This window comes from Electrophorus electricus, chromosome 3, assembly GCF_041902795.1.
Source record: "Electrophorus electricus isolate QZ-2024a chromosome 3, ASM4190279v1, whole genome shotgun sequence".
Classification (NCBI taxonomy): Eukaryota; Metazoa; Chordata; class Actinopteri; order Gymnotiformes; family Gymnotidae; genus Electrophorus; species Electrophorus electricus.
Window position 1 is genome coordinate 33,306,120 of NC_137499.1, and position 24,831 is coordinate 33,330,950.

Below are 24,831 nucleotides of genomic sequence, written 5' to 3' on the forward strand. Positions count from 1 at the left end.
AATGTCTCAGGACACTCAGTGGACCTCATCAACTGATCACGCTTTTGTGCAAGCATACTTGTAATTAATTGTATTTAGCCTGAATTCATTCTAGTGGGAAACATGCAAATCCATGCTTTGTCAGATTTTCCACTCTAAAAGAAATACAGGAAGGATGTTAACTCATCAAGGCATCATAGCCTACTGAAAAGTATAACAAATACATTTTCAATTTATTACTACAAGTAGGTGATTTAATTAGTCAGGTGACACTTGCTCTCTGATTTGACTGTTAAGCGTAGTGATTCTGTTTAACTCGAGTTAAACTGAGCATACTAACCGAAAAGATCATGTTTTGCAGTACATACAACTCAAATACCTAAAACATTATGGCATTTATAAGAATTCATAAGAAACTACCGCAGACAAAGGAGGAAGTTGAAGTTTTATTTGGAAACAGGACGGGCTGGGCTGGTGTTTGCCCATCATTGCAACCAGTAACAGTAGTAACTACAGGTATAACGCTACACATGTCCAAAAGGATATCACCTTAGAATTAAAACGTACACATTCACGCACACACATACGTGTGCATACTCGCAATCGCACACTCTGTAAACTTCCACACCAATATCTTGATACAGACAAACAAAACTCTATGGTAACCAGTGATTACATCCAGAGCAACTCCAAGCACAATTTACCCACAGTGCAATTCACCTACCTATACAGATATATATTTTGATACATGTATTTATATATAGATCATTGGGATTTCAATAAAGACTTTAATCAATTTAAGCAGTTTCATGAACACTTCAAAATCTTCATAAATAATCAAAATGCTTTTTTTTCTTTTTTTTTTTTACAGTTAGGTCCTCAACATCAGTGTTAGAATCAGATATGGTCCCAAAATATATGACAAATAAGATTATTTGTTCTTCAAACAAGAAAAAAAAAGGAATAAAATAAAAACACAAACAAGTGTAGCGGTAGGGATAAGGGCAGCTACCTATACACCAACAAGACAAGAACACAGGAACACAGCGCATTTACAAGGAGACGCACGTTAGGTTACTATAATACACACAGAGGGGAGAGCTCACACACACACACACACACACACACACACACACACACACACACCCCTCTATTCGGTTCTTGTGGTGTAGTTACTCAATGTGTTTTATTAAGTGGATGTATGTGTTGGTGTAGTGGGTGGGTGATTGTGTTATTATAATCATTATTACTGATATTAACATAGTTTACTTGGTGGAGAGGATAAGGGCAACGATAAGCCCATACAACCCCAGCACCTCAGCAAAGATCAGAATGAGGATCATGCCCACAAACAGGCGAGGCTGCTGGGCTGTGCCCCTGACGCCTGCATCTCCCACAATGCCGATGGCAAAGCCAGCAGCCAAGCCACTCAGGCCCACACTGAGCCCAGCACCTAGGTGAAGAAAACTCCTGCACACACAGAAATGGAGGACTTAACATCCAAATCAACTCACACAGCTGAATACATCAACAATCCCCCCTCCCCCCAGTGCTCAGCTGGGTACTACAACATTAGGAACAAGCATGTGTTCCACTTACTTGTAGAGTGAGACGGTGTCTGAAATACTGTTGGCAATGAGAACAGCAACCACCAGGCCATAGATGGCAATGATGCCTGCCATTACCACGGGGATGATGGACTTCATGATCAGCTCTGGCCTCATCACAGACATGGCAGCAATGCCTGTGCCACTCTTAGCTGTACCATAAGCAGCACCTAGTGCTACAGAGATAAAGTGTAAATCAATCCACCAGAGAGAGAGAGCGAGAGAGAGAGAGAGAGAGAGAAAGAGAGAGAGAGAAAGAGAGAGATTATTGTGATGCCTGTAGTTCTAAACTCCATTAGGCTATATTAAAATAGTGGACAAGTCTTAGGACAATAAATGCAATAGTTTCTTTACTTTGCATTAGACTGCCAGGTCTCAGCAAATACTCCACTGATATGCAACATTTTAAAACCCACATAAAAATATCTATTGTTTTATCTATGCATAAATATATATCTATAATCTTTCTCTGCATACACTTGAAAGTATGTGCATATACACACTTATCTGTTAAAGACTTCAAATAAGGAATAGATTAGTGGGCCCTTGTGCAGACGGTTTTACTAGTCAGCAGTCACATGACCAAACTCGGGACTCCCTTCTGCACTGGATGGAGTGCAACATTTGTGCCACAATGACAAGCCAAGACTCGCCGTAGAGGCACTTGTCTCGTTTTAAACGAACAGATACGGAAAATATCGAGGCCACCCAGGGGAAACTGGCTTTCGTTTAGTCATGGTTAGCCAGCTTTCTGTTCTACGTCTTTTAACAATTCAAGTTGACTTATATACGTGTATTTATTATACAAGTTGTATTATAAACCTTGTATTAAAAAGTCAGTGTCGCATTGGGTAATGGACTACACTTGCATACGTTATTTAGCTAATGGTTCGTCTATCATCGATCAATTTCGGACGTGAAAATGAAATTGTTTCTCTGTTATGTTAAAATAAAGACAGCAAATACGTGGTTATATGAAACACCAATGCCGATTTCATTACAGGTTATTTATACGACATCAATTTAGTAAAATGCCCTTGCGCAAAACGTGAGTCGATAAGGCAGCGAGCCCAACAGTGCCAGTTGCTACGTCAATACTTATACATTCGCTGTCGGTGTAAGACATAACGTTTGGTGTAATTTAGCTAAAAGTTTTTATAAAATAATCAATCAACCTAGTTAGGTTAGCTAAATAAATAATTTACAGGCATTACGTCAATTAGGACGTCATGTACCGTGATGGAAACCTTCCCTTCCCCCATAGATATTAGCTACGGCCGCATCACCGCTCCAGCTGACTGTGTCATTCATATCACATTCGGTATTAAAACAATGCTTATTCTGTTCAATCGAATAAACAACAAATACAAATATTTAAAGCCTGCAAATCTGTATATCACACACGATGCTGAAATGACGTGTCTCTTACCACTGAAGACCATTGCTGCTGAAGCACCCATCACTGCAAAGAAGGGGGAGTATTCGGGGTTTTCGGCGGACATTCTCTTGCACGTTCAGGACACAAACAAAATAACGACAATGAGGTAAACAAGCCTAACTATACCCAGGCTCACTATTCGCGTTACTATGAACAACGCTTCCACAATGACAGGGCTTTAAGAGTGTGGTACGAAGAGCGGGAGTTAAGTCACGAATCCTATAGAACGCTCATCACCGGTGAAGAGGAAGAAAATGGCGAACTGAAGGGAGTCACGTGATCAGCCATGAGTGTTCAACCCATTTCCTCTTTTTAGGGAGGTCCCATAAATAAGCAACGTAATTTCCAACTTTTAGTAGTGATTTATCTTCGACATTTCACAATCAAGTTATACTCATTTTAAACTATAATCAAATTTATAACATTTCAAGGTAGTGGTCCAGCTCACAGCTTTAGCATCCTACCGAAACCCCTATTAATACCTATTTTGGTATAACCCATTGCAGACTTGGACTGAGATGTGTGAATACCATTTCATTTGTCAGTGGCCTTACCCATAATGTGAAATGCAAGGTTTGTATAAACCGAACGTTATTGATGATTAGTGACATTACCGCATGACATTGACTGTGGCCAAAGACCATGCTTGCATTCAACATACCCAGACACACTCGTACACTTGTCAGTCCTAAATGTTATGTATAGAAATATAAAAATATTTCACTAAAATTATTACTGTAACTTAAACCACGTTACTGTGGAATAATTAAAAATAGAGTCTGGAAATAGTAAATAAGCACTTAAGGATACTGGAGCAGCACTGTGACACATGCCACTACTAGGGTGAGCACAAAGTCATGTGCTCCCATAGGTCTCATGACTCCCACATTTTTATGTTCATAAGAAAAAATAATAATTTTGCCTTATGGTGTTTTGAAGTCCATAATTTAAATAATTAGATTAGTAGATTATTTAATCCATAGATTGTTTTTGTTTTTTGGGTTTTTTTTTTTGCTGTTGACGGATTTGGAGAGTGGTTTTAACTCTGTGAAAGAGGCAGATTTGGTTTGGTTAAACATTTTTGTTTTTGAATAACTGTGAGTCCCCACCTTAAATGGTCTTGTGTATGAAATGCGCTTAAAAAAAAATAAAATTATAATCTTGCCTGTTTTGTCCGACTGGTTCTCAGGTCTCGGATCAAGTCATGTGGTTTCATTACACAATTGCTATGCAAAGGATTTTTTGCACTGTAAGCCACATTGATAGTTCGAGAAGAGAAGTTACTAAATTACAGAGTTGTGCAATAACGGGAATTAGTATTTGTCCAATTTAACACCATATGGCCAATATTTTCAAAAATTTATTTCTTTGCCGTGTTTTTAAATATCCGCGATATCTTATAGGCGGCTTGAATGCTGATGATATATGGTCCGTTACTGATTACTACCACTGAGAGTCGCTGTAAACCCTTGTGTCCATACATCTATAAATCCTGGCAGCTGTATCCCATTGCTCTGCTTACGTGGCAAAGACAGATATCATGTTTTCCAGTTGTGTTCTTCATGGTGTCTTGCCAAAAGTCTGATTTGAGAACTCTAATTTCGTACATTTTCCCTCCTAAATGTCATTGTAACGTGTTTGTATGAGTCATTAGAAACGTGGACTGTTAACACTATTCTTAAAAACGACACATTTGCAGGGGGCACCCGGATTTGAACCGGGGACCTCTTGATCTGCAGTCAAATGCTCTACCACTGAGCTATACCCCCATAGACTGAGAGTGTGTCCTGATTTGAAGTACAGGTTTCCCTAGCAATCACAAAAATGTAGGTAAGTAAGATTAATTTTCTTTCAAGGAGCAGAAATTTAAAGTCTTACAAATGTTGGTTAAACAATTAAGTAAAATACAAATACTCCTTAAGTAAAGAATATCTGTACTCCACTCTCCACCCCATCTATAGATATATTTTGACTAATAAATCAAAATAATCTAGTGACATTTACTAAAGAGCATGTGAACACTCCACTACCACCACCACCTCTATGACTCCCCTTTATGCTGAACATAAGTAGCCTATAAATCAATAGCCAGTACCTTTACACTGATCCTGATAAGTGAAGCCACAGTAAAGGTAGCTAGTACCCCCGTAGTCTGGCCTTTAGATGGACATCAGATTTATTTCTAGGTTGTCCGGAAAGTCAGTGATGGTAGGTGTATATGAAACTGCACACACCTATCATTATCTAGATTTCTGTCAGTTCAATGTCTTGTCTGGACTATGTATTCAAGGTGATTTAAGTCTTACATATAGTTCCAACTACAGTCAAATATGCTAAGCAGTGGTGTCAATACCTCAAGAAAGAATAATCAATGTAAACTTCAAAATAAAATGTCTGTGACCATGCTACAGTCGTGGCCAAATTTGTGTGGTTTTGATACTAGCACAAATTTTGTTTTTCACAATTAATTTAAAAGTCATTCCTTGCCATGAAAATGTACTTACTTTACTGCATTCCAGTCACTGGCATTTCAGCCCTGCCACAAAATGACCTGCTAACATCATTTCAGTGATCTTCTTGTTAGCTCAAGAGAAAGTGTTAACGAGGACAAGGCAGCTGATTTAATTCAACCATTTATCGAATCATTAAGAACTTCAAGGAGAGAGGTTCAATAGCAGTGAAGAAGGCTTCAGGGCACACAAGAAAGTCAAGCAAGCACCAGGACTGTCTCCTAAAGGGGATGCAGTTACGGGATCAGGTTACCACCAGTGCAGAGCTTGTTCAGCAATAGCAGAAGGCAGGCATGAGTGCTTCTGCACACACATTGAGGCGATGGCTTTTGGAGGATGGATTGGTGTCAAGAAGGGCAGCAAAGAAGCCACTTCTCTCCAAGAAAAAACATCAAGGACAGACTGACATTCTGCAGGAAGTATAGGTATTGGACTGCAGAGGACTGGGGTAAAGTTATTTTCTCTGATGAAGCCCCCTTCAGAATGGGACATCTGGACAAATGATTGTCTGGAGACGAAAAGATGAGTGCTACCATGATTCATGTGTCATGCCAACAGTGAGGCATCCTGAGACCATTCATGTGTGGGGTTGCTTCTCATCCAAGGGAGTAGGTTTGCTCAAAATTTTGCCTAAGAACATTACCATGAATAAGGAATGGTATCAAAACATCCTCCAAGAGCAACTTCTTCCAATGATCCAGGAGCAATTTGGTGATGAACAATGCTTTTTTCAGCATGATGGAGCACTATGCTACAAGGCAAATGTAATAACCATGTAACCTGGTGAACAAAACATTTAAATTTTGGGTCCATGGCCAGGAAACTCCCCAGATCTCAATCCCTTGGAGAACCAGTGGTCAATCCTCAAAAAGAGGTTGGACAAACTAAAACACAGAAACTGACCAACTCCAAGCACTGATTAGACAAGAATGGGTTGCCATCAGTCAAGATTTTGCCCAGAAGCTGATATCCAGCATGCCAAGGCGAATTGCAGCTGTCTTAAAAAAGAAGAGTCAACACTATAAATATTAAGTCTTTACTTAAACTGGATGTATTTTTCAATAAAACTGTTTTTTAAATAAAATTTTTAGAATTGCACTTCACTATACCATATATACATCTGATAAAAGTATAAAAAAAATGAGGCAGTAAACTTTGAAAAACAAAATTTGTGCTGGCCTCAAAACCTTTGGCCAAGACTGTACATAACCATCAAATTTGTTGTTAAATAACTCGTTTGGAATATTTGGTAGTACTTTTGTTTCATCATTAAAGTAACCTAAAACAAATCTCTTTCATTTGGAGCTCTTGACGTCGTTCACTTCAACCACTGAGTTGAAGTTGGCGTGTGGTTAATTCCAGGTCACTAACTAATGGGTGTTTCTAGACGTGCGTAGTAGCGGCGGCTTCAACGCGTTTTTGCCCTATACGCTTGTTGTGTGCAACAGCATAATCGTCACGATAATCGCACATTGTGGTCTGTCTTTAGGCCAACTCCAGAACGCAGAATTATAACTACTTCATAAAAAGATGTCTGCTTTGAAATCAGCAATGCATAAAGGACAGTAAACTGTACAATAAAGCTTTAATTAAGTAACGTTTTTATTACTAACGTTTACAGGAGATGTGGTAAGATCGCTACTTAACGGGTAGAGTTCTGGCTACCAGACTCCTCTCCGGACACATATTACCTGCGCGAGCCGGTACTCTACCTGGCTCTTCCACTTGGGACTCACCACGCTGAGATATTAACAGCATTTATATGATAAGTAACTATCTTACTACTGTCACTAACTACTGTCGCTTTAATCGCATCAGACAGATACAGAACCGTTAGCTTTCTCTTCCCACTTTTCTGCTTATGTGCGTCATATAGCAAAGGTTTTGTTGGGTGTCGCGAGTGTGACAAGCAGCATTGTATTGTATCGTGGAATTGAAGATAAGTGTAGTGTTTCATTGAGAATGACTGAAAATTTCTTACATTTTAATATAATTTTTTTAAATGATATTTTAAAATATTTACACGTGGTTTCATATGTCATATTTTAAGGCCCATTAAGGAAAAAATGATTACTATTTATTTAAATATGTAAGAGCAGACACGATCATCTTTAAATGAGGAACCAGCAGGTACTATGTGCTGTCCTCCGGGACTTTCTCGATTTATAGTCAGATGGAGCATGTGATAGACCCCATAAAACAAAAGAGTAGATGTGACAAAAGTACATTTACTTCCTTAATTGGCTCCTGCAATGATAAATCACTAAACACTGAAATCAAAGCTCAAGTCAGTTTAGGCTATACCAGCTTACATATCATCTTTGATCTACGGGATTACTGACAGTATCTCAAACACAAGATCACTTGAGTTCTGAAGCCACTGAATGGATCCAGTCACAAATATTACACATGCAAAACAATTCATCATATGTTTTTATTTTTGAGTCTCAGCACAAGCTTAATAGAACTCAACCTGGTTAGAAAAAAAAATGTGTTTGCTAATGAACATAACTAAAACTTTAGATCAGAAATTGCATTTGTTAATTTTTCTTACAAATTACACTAGCTGTATTTAAAATGTACATTTAATTAATAATTTAATATAAGCTATATAGTAGTTGGTAATAGGCATAATGTAAGTGTATCCAATTATGTATGCATTGACCATCATTGTCATTCCAGTTCAGAATGGTCAACCCTCCTACGTTCTCTTCATAGTCTTGTAAAAATAAACTGGTACTTAAGTACTAGCATATTTGTACTCTGTTCATTTCCATTAGTTCCACAGGTGCATAGTTCAGCACCTGTGTGCAATTGTAGATACAGTTCAGTTTCTTGTTCACCACATCCAAAACTCATAGCCCACATGAGCAGAATCAGTTTCAACAAGGAAAACATAAAACTCCAAGATAAATATCTAGAATCATATTTCATTCCACTTCCCTTTTCTCAAAGGATTCTGTTTTTCACGGACCAAATGCACCAAGGCATTAGCTGGATGTGTTTTGATGAGTTTGGTGAGTGGTTTGGAGTTTCTAAGAGCAGGGCTAATAAAGACTTGATTTCTTTAAATTAGTATTAATATCACTATATTATTAGTACCAGCAGAACTGAGACCTTGCACAAAAAGGCATTTTATTCAGAAAAGGACATAAACACATTTTGTTTCTATCACAGGCCTGTAAAAATTGGATGTAAAAAATTGACACAAAATCAAATCATTCATATGTCTAGTGAGCAGTACAGTGGGTGAGAAAGTCATCAACGGAAGTGAATGAAATGTAGCATTGATAGAACGTTTAAGTTTTTTATTCTCACTCTCTCCTTCTCTCTCTCTCTCTCTCTCTCTCTCTCTCTCTCTCTCTCTCACACACACACAATAGAGATTACCTCCATTGCAGACAGTACAAGGGAAAAATAATAAATATCTTTGTTATTTGCCTCCAAAGCAGAATAACACACACATTCTGTTTTTTACATGCAAATTCTGTGTGTGTAAGGGTGAGAAGAGTGACAGCATGAAAAGCAGAAACAGAGGGTGGCCAGTGTTCTAAGATGTATTGAACGGGTGTTCTGCCTGGTTTTGCTAACCCCCTTTAGAGCAGTACTGTTCTCCTTCACCCAGAGGCCTGACCCTATCAGCCACACTTCCTCCTGAAACACACAACACATCACAATGATTACAGTCAACACATGTATTAGAAGATTCAACCTCTCACATTTATTTCGACCACACAAATGCAGTTTGCAGTTGTTTTTTTTGACGAACCAAAATTCAACGATTATGTATTAAAAATGCAATTTTTGTATAGCCTCTGTTTGTACTTTGTATAGGATGTTCATGCAAAAAAAGATACCATGATTTGCATAAAAGATAGCCCCACCAACAAACCTTTCAAGAACGTCATATCCAACTATATGACTGAAGGGAGGGGAGGTTGGAACGTCACCGGTGCTCAGATCGAGTGAGGTAATTTCTACTTTTGTCTTTATTGTAAAACACAAGCCAACGGATCATACGTAAATTAATATAACAAATCAACCATTTGTATTGCTTACCCTTCCCCGGATTCTCAGGAGACCCGAACTACTCATGCCGCTGGCCTAGTCCTGGTGCATTGATATTGCCGTGAGCCAAGTCTGCTCTGATCGAACATCAGAGCATGTAGATGATGTACGACAGAAAAACGAGACCAATGATGGCGAAGAACATCAGCACCAAGATGTCCAACATGGTATCCTCGCATCCGCAAAAAAATACAAGGGTAAAATACAGCCGCTGCGAGCCCTTCAGTGACGATTAAAGGACATTGGTGATTATCGGAGCGAAAACGGTATTTCCGCTGCAGCCCAGCAGAGACCCCTCCCAACATGATGCGCGCGCTCCGCTTCTAGAACGTTTCAAATGTATGAAAGAAGCAGAGGGTAGGGAACACGCACTAGAAATGGGTACCATCTCTGTATTTCTTTGACGGTCCTAGACCTACGTAAATGCAGAGACAAAAAAGCCGAGATAGCTGGTAAGGTACTTTGGAAACTTATTAAGCAACAGTGTGATAATCAATTTTAAAATAGTTGTTTTTACAAGTTTCATCAAAGCAACTTCTACCTGTGAAAATGAACAGGCATATATAGGACGTGCCCGGATGAGTTGGAGACCGGGTAAACCCCAGTATCTGAATTCCAGTGATCTCTGTGTAGTATCTGTTGGAAACAGCGATAAAAATGTAATGCCCAGACAGATCTTGATAGAAAGAATGCATTTTATTGATCCACATATTAGCCAGCTCCTCACATAAATAGCTAATAAAGAAATCATTTTAAACATAGGTAAAAGCAAGTCATATGCTTGACATGGAGCATGGGACCCCTGTGTGCAGTTTATGCATATTCTTAAATTAATACAAATAATAAGATCAATAATGTTTACTGGACTGACAAAACAGAGGAAGTGAAAGCACAGAACGGATCAAAATAAGGGGTTTGGACAGATGTGTGAAGACTAGACGATTAAAAATGTTAGTCCTATCATGGGCTTCATGCCTAAAACTCAAGCACAACTGAGCTGGTCAGTCACATTCTTTCACACTCAGCACCCCCTCACAAGCTTGTCTACACATGACTAACAACCACTGTCCAATTGCAGCTCACCATTTAACGTTGAACACACCTATTTGAAAGTGTTTTACTGCGTCTGGGCATTTCTCCTTCCATCAGCTTCTTTGTCTTGTTGACACTGGTCATTTATATAACCTACCATTATGAGCTACTGTGTAATCATCAGATGTCACTGACAGTCTTTAACAACTCCTTAGTAAACATTCTCAGCTGTAGAATTACTGTCTAAAGTAAACCATATTTCTTTCTTGGGGTTGGAGAAGATAAATAAAAGAATGTGTCAAAGCTGGTAATGATTGAATGAAGAGGCGATAATGGAAGAAAAAATGAAGGTCATTTTTATCCTTAAGCTGTCCAAAGTTCTGAAATATCTACCTCAACATCTTTCTGGAAACAATGCAACTTCTGGTGCATATTACTTAAAGAGCTTTAAGTCATGACATTTACATTTCAGTAGTACATCAGGACATTTCTATCTGGCAACTGAACCCAGCTAATGTTGGTCAACATGTACTTAGCCTAATTTACGGTAAACACTGGCATCAAACAGGATTTTATGGGGGTCTCCTGAGCCTTTTACTATGAGACACTGAGTGAATACTGTGCAAAATAATTCTGACACTGGTTATGACTAGCTCAGTCCAGCTTGACCAATTAAGGACTGGAACACATTCAAGACATATCATCCCTTATTCCTGTTTGCTGCATGAGCAAAATGTGACAAATTATTGTCAGTACTTCTTTACCTCCCATTCACTTAATTGTTAATGGTTGACATAAGTTGTTTTTCCTCACATTTCTATATTAAGCCTAGATGCTATGAAGTATTACCTGATGATATGTTTTGATTTATAAGTGGTATGCAGTACACAGTAAAGAGAGACCTAGTTTTTCTTTCCCAAACAACCAGCCTAGGATGTGAACTTTGGCTTCATGTGGGAGATCATTACATAGTGCCTTTTTTTCATCAATTCTTTGCAGTCAGATGATTGAGTGCATTTTTAGTCTTGAATTAAAGGATCAGAAAAAGTGCTCTAGGTACTGCATAGATCTGCACAGTACAACAGAATTTGATCCTCAGACTCTTATTTGGAAAAAGGAACCAGAAACTGACTACATAGAAATCCCCAGCAAGTAAATGACAGCAACACACTTCACATATATAATTGGATCATAAACGCTCCAACTACTGCAAAACATGTAAGTATAAAGATCGAACCGGAGCCTGGTAAAAACTATGCTGAATCTGGGAAGCTTTCACTTTGTTCTGTCCCAAAACACCCAATCACAAGGTGCTTCTTAATCAATTTTAAGACGGACCAGTTGTTTTCTGGTGAGCTACATCTTAGGTAATGGACACAGATGACATGACGATTTGAGGCAGGGATATAAAAGAGAAGTACATCAGGGCAGTGTATTTGAACCAGAATCTGTGAAGCAGATGAGATTTCATGAATTTCAATATTATTTTCACCAGTCTAATCTGGTCAGGAATCTCCTTAAAGATACAATGTATGTTATTTTATGTAAGAAAAGATCCTTTTTGATAGGAAACAGAACACATCCAGAAAGAGTAACCTCTCTGGATTAGTCTAATTTGAGATAAGACTAGTTACCAAGATTTTAAGTTACCAAGTTAACTAGTTACCAAGATATTTTCAGAAGCAAATAAAATTGCTATGGTAAAATAAATTGATCAGTTTAACACATCACCTAACAATGTGAAATCTAGAATAATAATTAAAAAAAAACTACCTCCCACTGAAGAGGAAAAAAGGTATTCTACTTTTTCCATTTTTTGAGTGCACATTTTGAATGTGTTATGTGACAATGTATAATTTCAACAGATTATTTGTGTACAATGTATAAGCAGCAAAAATAATGCCTCTCTCCCATGTAGGCTACATATATGTTAAGAACTAAAAGTTCAAAATAAACTGAACATTCTGTACAGTTTGACAAACTAGCCTGCCTTGATATACAAATAGATCTGTTTTATTTAATTACAGTTCCACCTCATACAATAACAAATCAATGAGAATAAGCATGGTGGTGATGGGTTGTCATCATCATAGCACAGAAGAGCAAAATACATTTTTATACGATGTACATGGAATGCTCCAGAATGTACTAGGAGAGGAGAATAACAATAATAATAATAATAAAAAAAAGGATAGACTTGTGCTTAGGCTCTTCTCCCCTTGTTGGTTCTACTGATCTGCACTCATGTAACTGGTGGGCACCTTTGCTATATATTTTTACTTGCTCAGTTGTTTCTGTCTTCAATAGGTGTAGAGAACACTGTTTACCTTAGAGATTAAGACAGCACATGTGCGCAGAACAGACATAAATCTATGCATTCATTTCATGTAATGACATAGAGAAGAACATTGAATGTTATGGACATCTTGAAAACATCATCACTGCCAATCTCCATCCCTCAAACTACACCCATAGAAAGAGTATGGAGGATGTTACACACACACACACACACACACACACACACACACACACACACACACACACACACACACACTTTCCAGTTTCACTATAAAACCCATGATGCAAAAGGTCTGATTGATATGCATTAAGACTGAGTGGAACAAAAGGAATGATCAGAAGTCTCACAATCTAGCATCATTACTACTGCATGGCTGATAAGATGTCAAAATTGACTGGAATGACAGATGCAACCAATGACAGGCTGTTAAGAAACACAAACATGGACATAGAAAAAGAAAAGATTTGAACTAGAGGTTCTCATTGTCATGGCAATTGTGGAATGATTGACAGGCTAGGGAGGTTTGATCACGAAGTGCTATATGGCAGGCAGTTAAAAACATACCGAGGCCAGTGTGGGTGTGTCTCTGAGTGAGTCATTAACACAATAAGTGCCACTTGTGACAGCACCTCTCCAAAACTGAAGAAATGCAGAAAATAGAAAAACACCCCCCAAAACCAACCCCCCCCCAAAAAAAGCAAGACAGCAAGAGAGGGAGCAACAGAGAGAAACACAGCAGGCAGAGCAATAAACGGGCATAGACCCGACGCATGTACATCTAGACATCATGTGTGTTACTGTGTGCACGTGTGTGTGCGCGTGTTCTGTATGAGTTAACAGCATAGACACAGTAATAGGATAGGACTAACAAGAAAAGAAGAAATAAGCTCTTAAAATATGAGATGGCACTGGGCTTGTTATCCATTTCTCTTCCTTTATCTCTACCTACCTACTCGCTTCCTCTCCCTCCCCCCTCTTCCCTTTCTTTCTCTCTCTCTCTCTCTCTCTCTCTCTCTCTCTCTCTCTCTCTCTCTCTCTTTCTGTCCCTTCCTTGGTCATGTTCTCAGATGGCCTCTACATAGTTAGCAGGCAGCATGCCCTGCTGACCAGTGCGCTCCACCCTTCCGTACATCCACCCCTCATCGATGGGCTGCACATCCACAATCACGTCCCCATCCAGGAATGAAACCTCGTCTTCATCGGCCGCCAAGTAATCGTACACTGCCCGGTAACGCTTCTGACACAGACACACACACAGACACACTTTTGTGAACATTTTATGCATAATATCGCGGTGAAAAACAGAATATGAAGAGAAAAACTGTTTGGAAATGCTACTTTAAGGACAAGGGTGTTTGAGGGAAGGGCACTGAGCACTGCTAGGGTCACCCTGAGTCAGGTGATTCACTGAAGTTGCCATGGGTGGGGGTGGGTTTGCTTCCCTCTTAGGGCCTGAGTAGATCAGGGAATGCAGTGGTATTAACACCAACCAAGCTGCTGAGTCCACTGCAGAGGGCTAAAGTGGGGCGCATCATCACTAGAGATATTGAGACAGTTCCAAAGGGCCTTTGTGAAGGGGGATGTGGAGGGCATATATTCTGCAAACGTTTAAATATGTGGGCGTTATACTTTACCCCAGAGCTGGGTGGAGGAGCTGCAGCAGCTTGGCGCACTGGCTCGGGCTCATAGCAGTAATTCTGAGATGCAGCTGGGGGCTGATACACTGGAGAAGAGAGAAGGAGGGGGCGGGAGAGAGAGAAAGAGAGAATTAGGAGCGAAAGCTGGTAATGTTCATTTCCTTTTGCCTGTCACCTAGCTCTAAACAGTAGATTAAATGTTAATCAAGAGCACTTGCAATCTGTACAGCATTAATAGTTGTTATGACGGAGAAGAGGTAGATGTACCTGGAGTTGTGTTTTGCTGCTGTGGAGGATGGTGAGTTGGAGCTTCACCTCCCATTCTACTTTTTTCAAACTCTTCATGATATTTAATCTGTAACACACACACACACACACACACACACACACACACACACACACACACACACACACACACACACACACACACACACACACACACACACACACAGAGAGAAGACCATGTCTTTTGTCTAAGTGCAAACACACTGCAGACATTAAGCAAAAAAGGGGGGAAATTAAACAAAGCAGAGTAACAATCCCAGGGAAGGACACTCCCAGTGACTGTATTTAGGTCTATTTAAGTCCTGAACAATGGGAACTGATTTAATAGCACAGATAAATAAGTGGTAACTTTCAGACTGTTTGCATTATTCATTTATTTAATTACAGTTAAACACTTAAATGCTCTGATTACAGTTCACACTTAAGTACTCAGATAGCTTTTAGGAGTATTTGAAAATTTTGATTTCCTGTTCCCATGTATTTAGACTGCAGAGAAAATAGAGCTTATAGTTATCTTAAATGAGCTGATCAAGAATTAAAGTACCATCACAGGTATATTGTTGTAATATAGCTCTACAGTGTCTGCATTAAATGGAGTGGTATTGTATTATTTATCTGTTCAAGAGAACAAACAATTATGTTGCTGTTTCTATATTGATCAGTAGGGGTCGCACAGTCCTGTCTGAGATTAACCATTGTGGGAAAAGTAAATGACATAATGAAAAGGCATATAATAAGGAAAAGAGTACCATTATATATGGGTGTGTGTGCTGGGTCTGGAAACCCAAATCAAAACTTATATGATGATAAGACTATATGATGTCCTTTACACAATGAGAAATAATGAATGAAAAAATGATTGACTGATTGGCAGAAAGACAGAAGAGAGTGTCTCTACGATTCTAGACAGAACATGTCTACACTGTAATGCTGGAGTGTGTTCCAGTAAAGGGTTAAGTACATAGACTGTATATTTAGTCTGCGGTTCAGTACTAACATACTTTGAACATGGAGGAGGGACTAGTAAAAGGGTCATGCATTCAACCTACGTTACTGATCTGGTCTTGTGTTTTCTTGATTCTCTGCATCTCTGGTGTGTCAGCTACAACACTGAAACCTTTCCCTTTGTTCTTCTCAAACTCCTCCTTGTACAGCACCTACAAAAAAAAATTGTATTAGGCAACCAAGAGCGTTTTGTAAAGCTTCACTTTACCAGGGAAACCAGTGTACTGGGCATGACTTCCCTATTCCTGAGATGCAACACTCATGAGAAGCAAAGCCTTTGTTAGCATCTGTTAGGAGGTTCCTCTGGAACCGTGACAACATTCTCAATAGGGCTTGTAATTCAGTTTCAAGAGCAGCAGAGACATTTTTAGAAAAATAAATAGGGTGCTTACGTGCTAAGTAAGCAAAGACAGAATGCCACTTCCTGCAGTTTACCAGCACTTGCTGAATTGAACAGCTAAAAAATATTAGTGCTCTAAACACACCCCTGTAACAGACTTATTTTTTTTCTAAATCTCTCACAGTTCCAATGAGCAGGCAATGTGACAATCCCAGACAATACTACCTCTCAATTCATCACAAAGGGTTTGGTATCAAAAACAGATGCCAGCAATTACTGCACACACCACTTCCAATGTGTATATAAAAATGAGTAGTTAGCCTTTATTTAGTCTAAGCACTTTTTGCAATAGGCAGGCTATCACTATTACACTAATGATCAAGAAACAAACACATACCCCAAAAAAGTGTTTACATGACGACAAAAAAACAAACAAACAAATGTAATAGTAAGTTCTATGTGGTCATAAACTTATTAATGAATGAACAATCACACTTTCTTTTAAACAACCAAATAAAGACATTTTTAATTTATAGAAAGCCAAAAAACAAACATGGGCATTCCTTTTCACATCAATGTGTGCACACGTGCGTGCGTGCGTACACACACACACACACACACACACACACACACTCACTTGTGCGCACACAGCAGTTATTAAAAAATGAGCAGGAGAATAGTTTTTTTTTTTGTATAGGGGAAAGCCCCTGCATGTTCATGTTACTACAGTATAGTAATGGGTGTGTACTCTATGTACTGGGCATCTGGGTACTTATGAGCAAATGGGCATGTGTCATTTTGAGACATGCCTGATCCAGAGGTTTGTGTGTTTTTTCATCTATTTTTACATCCTCACTACTCCCCCTACAAAACATGGGTGGAGTAATGTGTAATTTATGTGCACTTAAGTCTACATGTGTTTATCAAAAGTGAAACTACTGAACTATTCCCACCAGTCAGACAGTAGTGAAGCCTGGAGTATGCATGTGTGTGTGCTGGAGGGGGAAGAAGGAGAAAATTCCAGAGAGTGAGGAGAGTGTAAACAATGAAGGAAGGGGAGTCAGCCAGGCAGAGAGAGAAAGAGAGGGTGAAGCCCTGATTCAGGACTAATTATGTTAGCTTGAGAGAGATATGAAAGAACGACAGGAAGGAGAGGAAATGAGTGGGTGTGGTGATCACATTATGACTAGAACTCACTTTAGCTTTTATATGTGTTGAGCCTGCCTGAGGCCCGAATGTTTATATGTGAATACAAAAGCCCACCTGCTTAAACCTGTGTATGAGGGTGGATAGGGCATCCATGGTTACCTGGCTCTGCATCTTGCTCTGCTGTTTCAGACGCAGGTTTTCTGGAGTGTCAGCAACGCTGGTGAATGATGTTTTCGGGTAGTGTCTGTAACACAGGCCTCAAAATTAGCCATGACTGCAAACTTGCAATCACACAGTCCCCCACAGTTGTTTAGTATGAACAACGGGCACAATGAGTTACATACACCCAAATACTCTGAGCCTCTCCTCTGGACACAAGACATGGTTGTTACATGTGAAATTCTGAAAGGTTCTTTTTCTATCACGCCATGTAGACATATCAGTGCACGAACAACAAGCCCATGGGAACAGCTGATTGTATGTGAATTTCCTGTTTAGAGTTCAAGTCCAGTATTCCTGAAAACAACTGCAAAGACTTTTGAAATCTGTCAATCAGCCAGTCTTAATAGCTCCAAACTGTCTACACTGCCAATCAAAGTATGAGTCACAGAAGTAAAATGATTGGATGTAGTAAGGCATTTTCTGCATTTAATCTTTTGTATTATCCCCCCCGTTTTTAATTTTTTTATTTTTGTACTTAAATTTGCATTTTATTTTTTTGTAAAACAACATTGGGTCTAAGAAAGGTTGTTCATAAGTAAATAAATACATCTTATTATTATTTCTACCCATTACATTTTCTTAGTATGGTTTCTCTTATTTTTGTAATTTCCCACTTCTCTTAATCAGTTCTCTTAGTTTGTGTGAGTAAATGAATATGAGGTAAAAAGCACATAATGATACCTTTAGGCACAACTTTGTAGATAACTGCAATGTCTGTGCCTAACTTATGTGTCAGATTCTCAAGTGTAAAAGAAGACAGGGGAGGTTCCAAAGAGGTAAGAACTATTGTAGTGTATCAGTGAGTGTGCTTGTGTGCATTCTGTAGCTCCCTGCCTTACACCCACTCTGGAGACACAGACAAACAGGAGATACTTACGCATTGCAGTAGGGTCTCTTGTCAAACCCTTTGTAGTTCTTCATGTTCAGAGTCATCTTGCATACCTCACAGCTAAAGCATCCTTTATGCCAGTACTGAGAGAGAGAGAGAGAGAGAGAGAGAGAGAGAGAGAGAGAGAGAGAGAGAGAGAGAGCACATAGCTTATTTTTTCTCATTACTGTCTCCACTTGAGTCTTAACTCTAAACTGCATTACACTAACCCAATACAATAGCTATTAGCCAGAGTATCAGCATGCTATTTTTGTAATATCTGTTAAGAGAACCATGTACCCCTCATTGACCAACACTGAAGATACAACTATATTCACACCAATGCACTTCACTTTCCAAAATGATAATTTTGCTTAATGAAAAGTGTATGCCTTGAAATGAGGCTGTAGTGTTGGAAAGAAACAAACAGAAATACACTGTAAGTACTTAATCATTTACGAGTACTTAGATGTAAGTTGGACTAAGTGCTTGGTAATTACTAAAAATACTCACAGCTCGGAATAGGACATGGAAATTAATTATCAAGAGGATGAAACAGGAAGAGACTTCTTACAAAGCCAAATTTAAGTTATCTGGCCAAGAAGGATTTCGATTGATCTATTTTTACTGGCTAACTTCAGAACTGCCACCAAAACCATGGCACAGAAGATTTAATAGACCCCTAGTAATGTACCAGGTGTTAAACACTTATTGAGTTACATCACCATTTTTCAGCTTGTGAAATAATTCCTGAACTGAACAATGTAGCTCAGAACTACCTTGTAAGTTTAAGATACTGCCGAAATATTAGCCTAGGTATGCTACAAAATAAAACCTATGCAGTTATTCAAAAGTGTATTTGTACTTTGATCTTTGGGTTCCTGGGTCACTGTTGACCTTGGGAGGGTTTTAGTGATAATAGAAAACACCTCACAAAAGTATATGAACCAAAACCTTACATTTCAATAAAATGCCCATTTATATATGATTAGTATAAAGAGACACAGATCATATGTTTCTCCTCCGAGATGTCCTGCTAAGAATGTAAATAATCCTAAAATATGTGTGCATTGATGTTTTGCTTGTATGTATACAAATATATTCATGTAAATTAATATGTAAACCACAAGTTATAAATTCTCAAAATCTGTCAATATTTAAACACTAACAATTGAAAACTACATTAAGTGGCTGAAGAGCGTGGCTGTATTATAACCAAAAGTCACACTGGTTGGTTTCTTCTAAAGAAGTGGGGTCATACTGGGATTGTCCTCAGAAATCAGTTCACCACACACTGGACTGACAGTTTTATTAAACTAACAGCAAAAAAATAAAAATAAAAATAAAATAAAATATCTAATTTACACAATTGTACATGATGGCTGTCAAAATGTACTGGAGCTAGCATAGTAGGTCAGTGCAACTTGTTCCCACCAATCTGAATTGTGCAAACTGCATGCTGAAACCATTACATACTTGCCTCAAGCAATGCTGAATTATGAAATTTTAAATAGACTTTTTTTTGTGTTTTCTAACTGCATTACATACTGTTATCTATAAAAAAACTGACAAAAGGATGCTGCACAGCTAAAAACAGCCATAGCTGCCACCTGGAACCTTTTTGTCCAGAACATTGTCTGGAACTTTGTCTATACTTTAAGCTCACGTTGGCTTGGCTGACTGACTACATTTGGGATAAAGACAAAAAAGGGGAAAATATGATTTTACACCAAGCTATTTTTTGAAGAAAGTTGCAAATCTCATTATGTAACAAAAACAGAGGTACCCAAAGATACTGCCTTTTATACTGTAGCCCTTGTTTTACAAGTTTATTTATTGCTAACACACAGTATCTAATGCATGGTTGTCAGGGTTAGAACAGTACAGATATAAGTACAGATATAAGCTTATGCGCTAGGGTGTAGTTATTTTTGACAAGACCAATAATTACACATTAGCAGTAGTGGTAATCATCTATTAGCATCCTATTACACTGGCAACACATTGTGTGTAATTAAAATACAGCAACACACCTCCCTCTTCTCTATTCTGTGAAGACAGAGCAGCTCAGCAGCTCTTTCATGTTTCACTTTATAATTTCATTACTACATTTGGAATTTATGTTTTAGGTTCATTTTCCCATAACAGATCTAAGAGTTCAGACCATTGCTTAAACAAAGAGCATATTATAATTTAAGAATTTTAACCATATTAATTGAGCATGCAAACCCTATTTTTGCTTGCCACATGACTCCCCTGCCCCCCAAAGATTTTGTCCCAAGTTGATCAACTCTAACTTCATTCATATCACTTCAATGTTCAGAGAAATTTGGGGAAGCTCTATTTTGGAAAACAATGTGTGCCACTTTTGGTCAGTATATCCTAGTGGCTACATGAGAAGTTTCTTTAAAACTTCCTGCTGCTACAGACGTCAATGAGAAGCATGATGGTCTCTGAGGTAGTCTGTTCTAACAGACTTGGGTGTGGCTTTTTTGAGATGTTTCTGAGTATGACAGATGGAGGACACTGCTGCTGGAGCAGAATGACAACAGAAAGGTTATCTTCAGCCAAAAGGAAACAACAAAGGACCACAGTAGAGAATTTGTTTGCAAAAGACTGAGAGTATCTGTGTTCTGCATTTCTCCCATGCTGTAAAGAAAAAAAAACATGTGTCTTTATCAGCTGTGAGGTCACTACTTGTGGTTCATTCTGCATACAGTATACTTGACTACCTCTAGGTAATCATATGTAGTGGACAATCTACCTGCTATAAATGCTATGCCTGTTTAAGAGGCCCCAGTAGCCATTATTCATAATTAGTTTGACCAAAGTCTCTCTGTCCAAAAGCAATCAATTTCTGTCCATTACACACATTATCACCAAGGCTTTGGTCTGGCTGACTGTGTTGTGTCTCTTAGTCCTTCTCCAATATGGTGCCTGCAGGTAGAGAGGCCCACCCATCCCTTACACACATCCCATGCTATTTTCATGAGAAGTCATAATAAAGTGTTGTTTTGACCACAACAAAGAGAGGCGGGTAAAAGGAGGAGACGTTTGGGGGTGGAGGGGTGCAACACATCATCCTCAGTGATGTTTCCTCTACAGTACTCTATAGCAACAGCCATGCACCACTACAAAAGAACCCAGTGTCATTGAAAATGAAAATCTGCAGCCCCTGAAAGAATTACAGGCTATATGACATTCTAATTCCACTCTGTGATAACTCCAGGAAATACAATAGAGGAAGGTGGAGGTGGATATTGGGTACAATCCTTTCTGGGGAGGGACAATTGCTGACTGTTCGTGTTTAAGTCTGAAATTCTAAGTTAGGTATTCTAAATTATAAAAATTCACATTAAGAATTACCCACTTTGGGCTTGAGAAATACAGTAAAATTGAAGAATGGAATTTGTGAACCAGACCTTACAAAATGAACAGGATGGGTTATATATAACAAAGATAAATAAAATGGGAATAAATGCATTACCTGTATTATCCTGTCTTTTTGAAGGCCTTTTAAATACCTCTGTCTTGTACTAGCATGTGAAAACAGAAAGGAATAAGCTGAAACAGGCATAAGAGCCCCTGTAAGGTTCTAAAACTAATGACTACTCACAAAATTAAGAGAAATGTGAGTAGTTCTATGTTTCATGTTTATATTGTGCTTATTTATAGTGGCACAGACATGATTACACAATTCCCACACATCTCCACTCCTGGCTCTACCACCTCATATAAGCCCCAACCATCTCCATCAAACAGTTCTACCACCTTTACACAATTGTTTGGGGGGGGGGGGGGGGAGTCTGCTTATGCAAAAATAAAGGTGAGGTTTACACTGCATGTGAAAACTGTCTGTAAAAAAAATAATGATTGGCTTTTTTAACCGGTCTTTTGACCACAGCTTTGATAAACAATTTCATGGTATCTTCTTTTCTTGACCACAATATTATCTATCAGTTTTCCATACACTGAAATGAAGTCTATCTGTTCCGGCCAAGATACTTTATGCAGCTATAAATCAGTCTTCAATTTCTACTAAAATATAAAATAAGTCCCATTTCAGTGGATAAAGGGAACATGGACCATTTGTTCCATTGTTCAAGCTTATGTATATTTCAGGGGTCACATGTGCTAACGGTGCCTATCTAAAGTTGTGTACAAAGATCTGAGCTTCAGCAGTAGCAAACATTTTACCACCTTTCTGTAATTCTAGTATCCTCCACGCCTGGACTACTTATAAAATAACATTTATTCAGAATCTAGGCAACACGGTAGAATCCTGGATCACACAATGGGTTTATTCTTCTGCTCAAAGAAACTGGCTACTGCGTCCATTTCTTCGACTTATTTCTAGCTATAACCTTCAACCCAGGTGGGCTCTCGTGTCATGGAAAAACGTTGAAAATCCCTGACAGACTCTTGGCTGCTTGCACATACACGTAATCCATACAAAAAAAGTAAAGCAGACTTTTTCCCCCGAGTTCTTGGTTATTCAATGACTGCAGTTTGGTTAATCAGGGGAGAATAAATAGAAACGTTTAAACATCTTCCCATGTACGCCAAGTACCCAAAAGCAAAGGCATGTCAGGCGAAAGGAAATGAGCTAAAATAGCTAGCTGTTGCAAAGTGCTGAAACCAATACACTGAATATGACGTAACAATTAACTGTCACATTATGACATCACAATAACTATGTTGAGATAAGCGTTGGTATAGATTCCATCCGTTCTGTTCTGAATTAAACCTCAAAGATGACACGTCACATTCCTCTCCTTTTCGCCACAGCGGAGGCCGCACGCGCCCGCGCAAAACATCCTTTGGTTGCAAATGTTTAGCTAATAAGCAATGCTAGTTAGGTTAGCTATTTAGCTACTAGTTATTTGCTAGTTGCTTTTGGAAAGCAACCCCCCCCAGCTATCTTACCTTTCAACGTTAAAAAACAGGTGCTCCACACAAGTACCACTATCGCAGCAATTCACTGTCCAAACATAACTAGCTAGCTACGCTAGCTAGTTATCCATTTAGTTATCTTGCTAAGCTGGCTGATTTTTCTTCCGTTCTGATCAAAATACGACCAACCAAAAGTATAAATAATGTCCTCGACAAAATACAATGTGATTAAATTTTCATATTCAGTCTAGTATATTTTAGCACTACACTTACCTAGGTAGATGGTGAGCTAGCGTAATTCCTACATTTTTGTTTAGCATAGCTTACCTTGTCAAGACAATTCACTTTTTCCGTGGGATACACAACTCGGTTACATCTACTACACAACGGATTCATTTTTGAGGAATCCTAGGACAACAAAATGAACGAAAATCTATCAATGGAGATGATCTATCAACGTTTCCGTTCGTTATCTATCGCTATATCCAACACAGGCGGTGGCTGTTGATGTTCGCACCGCTGGCTGTCAGCGAACGACCAGACGCGGAAGGCGCGAGCACGACACTACCGTGTCTTGCGCTACGCGTTCACGTGAAAAGACACGGAACAGTTGTTTGTAGATCCGACCGAGGTGATCCAGCGTGAGTCAAACATTACACTCGTATCTCTATGAATGAAACACATTTCTCGTGCCACCAAAAAAGAGCGCCTGAAATTCTACAATTCTGTAATTTACACATCAAATGTACGAAATTGCACAACGTTTAAAATAATGCTAGCAAACAATGTAAAAATTGTCAAAATGTATTAGCTAGCTAAGCTTCGTTGAGTTCACCTTGTTTTCCTGAGTAGATACCAATTCACTTTTAATCAACAGGCGAAAGGAATTGTTGAACAGACAGGCCTAGCTCGCTAGCTATATAACGAGTGTTTTTAAGTGCTTACGGAGAGGTGCAGGTGACGATCATACTGTAAGGGTCACTAAAGATAGACTCCTAGCTAGCTATGTCTTTGACAAATTCAAGAGCACAATGGATAAAATATTTAGTTTGCTGTAGTATCTTCGTTTGCTATAGTATGTTTGCATAGTAAGCTGGCTAGCCATTTTCTTTTGCTCATTTGCAGAGAACCTTTGTGTCCAGCATTTCTGATTACATACTTTTAGCGACGCAAGTGATTAATCTTGACTAATTACACGCAAATAATTAAAAACAAATCGTATTGCTATTAATGAAATGCAAATGAGATGAGGTCGTAGAGACAGTAGACTCGTCAGGGTGGTTTTTTTCGTGAAGGGGGTATAGCTCAGTGGTAGAGCATTTGACTGCAGATCAAGAGGTCCCCGGTTCAAATCCGGGTGCCCCCTCTTTTTATCTTCAAGTGGTAAATCTACTTGTTTAGATTCAGACTTAAATCAAAATGTTTTGATTTGTCCATTATGATTTGTTCGATTATGCATATTGCAGAATATAAATGTAATTTCTCATTTTGTTCACTGA

At 38.7% G+C, this 24,831-nt stretch overlaps 2 protein-coding genes and 2 non-coding genes across 6 annotated transcripts; 1 reads left to right on the top strand and 3 right to left on the bottom strand.

Annotated features, from left to right (window-relative positions):
- Positions 1-412: 412 nt before the first annotated feature.
- Positions 413-3,291, bottom strand: atp6v0ca (ATPase H+ transporting V0 subunit ca). The gene is made up of 3 exons (XM_027014670.3): positions 3,016-3,291; positions 1,579-1,762; positions 413-1,449 (listed from the first exon to the last, which is right to left on the bottom strand). The coding sequence occupies exons 1-3, from the start codon at positions 3,086-3,088 to the stop codon at positions 1,245-1,247; spliced, it is 462 nt and encodes a 153-aa protein (XP_026870471.1). The 5' UTR covers positions 3,089-3,291; the 3' UTR covers positions 413-1,244.
- Positions 3,292-4,721: 1,430 nt separating this feature from the next.
- trnac-gca (transfer RNA cysteine (anticodon GCA)) lies at positions 4,722-4,793 on the bottom strand. Its single transcript has one exon. It is a non-coding gene; the product is annotated as a tRNA-Cys (tRNA).
- A 4,034-nt stretch (positions 4,794-8,827) lies between these two features.
- lasp1 (LIM and SH3 protein 1) lies at positions 8,828-23,872 on the bottom strand. 3 transcript variants are annotated; one of them, XM_081711204.1, is made up of 9 exons: positions 23,660-23,872; positions 18,449-18,543; positions 17,509-17,593; positions 15,905-16,012; positions 14,838-14,925; positions 14,568-14,656; positions 10,144-14,170; positions 9,594-10,017; positions 8,828-9,188 (listed from the first exon to the last, which is right to left on the bottom strand). In XM_081711204.1, exons 1-7 carry the CDS (start codon positions 23,726-23,728, stop codon positions 13,997-13,999), a joined length of 708 nt encoding a protein of 235 aa, XP_081567330.1. In that variant the 5' UTR covers positions 23,729-23,872; the 3' UTR covers positions 8,828-9,188; positions 9,594-10,017; positions 10,144-13,996. The 3 variants fall into 3 exon arrangements, with proteins under 3 accessions (XP_081567330.1, XP_081567332.1, XP_026870425.1); XM_081711206.1 differs by adding an exon at positions 21,927-21,975 and having other exon boundaries at positions 9,594-14,170; positions 23,660-23,853; XM_027014624.3 differs by having other exon boundaries at positions 9,594-14,170.
- Positions 23,873-24,626: 754 nt separating this feature from the next.
- On the top strand, positions 24,627-24,698 carry trnac-gca (transfer RNA cysteine (anticodon GCA)). The gene has a single exon. It is a non-coding gene; the product is annotated as a tRNA-Cys (tRNA).
- The last annotated feature ends 133 nt before the right edge of the window (positions 24,699-24,831 follow it).

What these genes read in the sequence shown, in the direction of transcription:
- atp6v0ca (XM_027014670.3), bottom strand. Translation starts at nt 3,088, where the DNA reads ATGTCCGCCGAAAACCCCGAATACTCCCCCTTCTTTGCAGTGATGGGT. An exon ending in AGCAGCAATGGTCTTCAGTG is followed by an intron (nt 1,763 to 3,015) that starts GTAAGAGACACG and finishes TTATCTCTGTAG; the next exon opens with CACTAGGTGCTGCTTATGGT. An exon ending in GACACCGTCTCACTCTACAA is followed by an intron (nt 1,450 to 1,578) that starts GTAAGTGGAACA and finishes CTGTGTGTGCAG; the next exon opens with GAGTTTTCTTCACCTAGGTG.
- lasp1 (XM_081711204.1), bottom strand. Translation starts at nt 23,728, where the DNA reads ATGAATCCGTTGTGTAGTAGATGTAACCGAGTTGTGTATCCCACGGAA. An exon ending in AAGTGAATTGTCTTGACAAG is followed by an intron (nt 18,544 to 23,659) that starts GTAAGCTATGCT and finishes TCTCTCTCTCAG; the next exon opens with TACTGGCATAAAGGATGCTT. An exon ending in AGAGCAAGATGCAGAGCCAG is followed by an intron (nt 16,013 to 17,508) that starts GTAACCATGGAT and finishes TTTTTTTTGTAG; the next exon opens with GTGCTGTACAAGGAGGAGTT.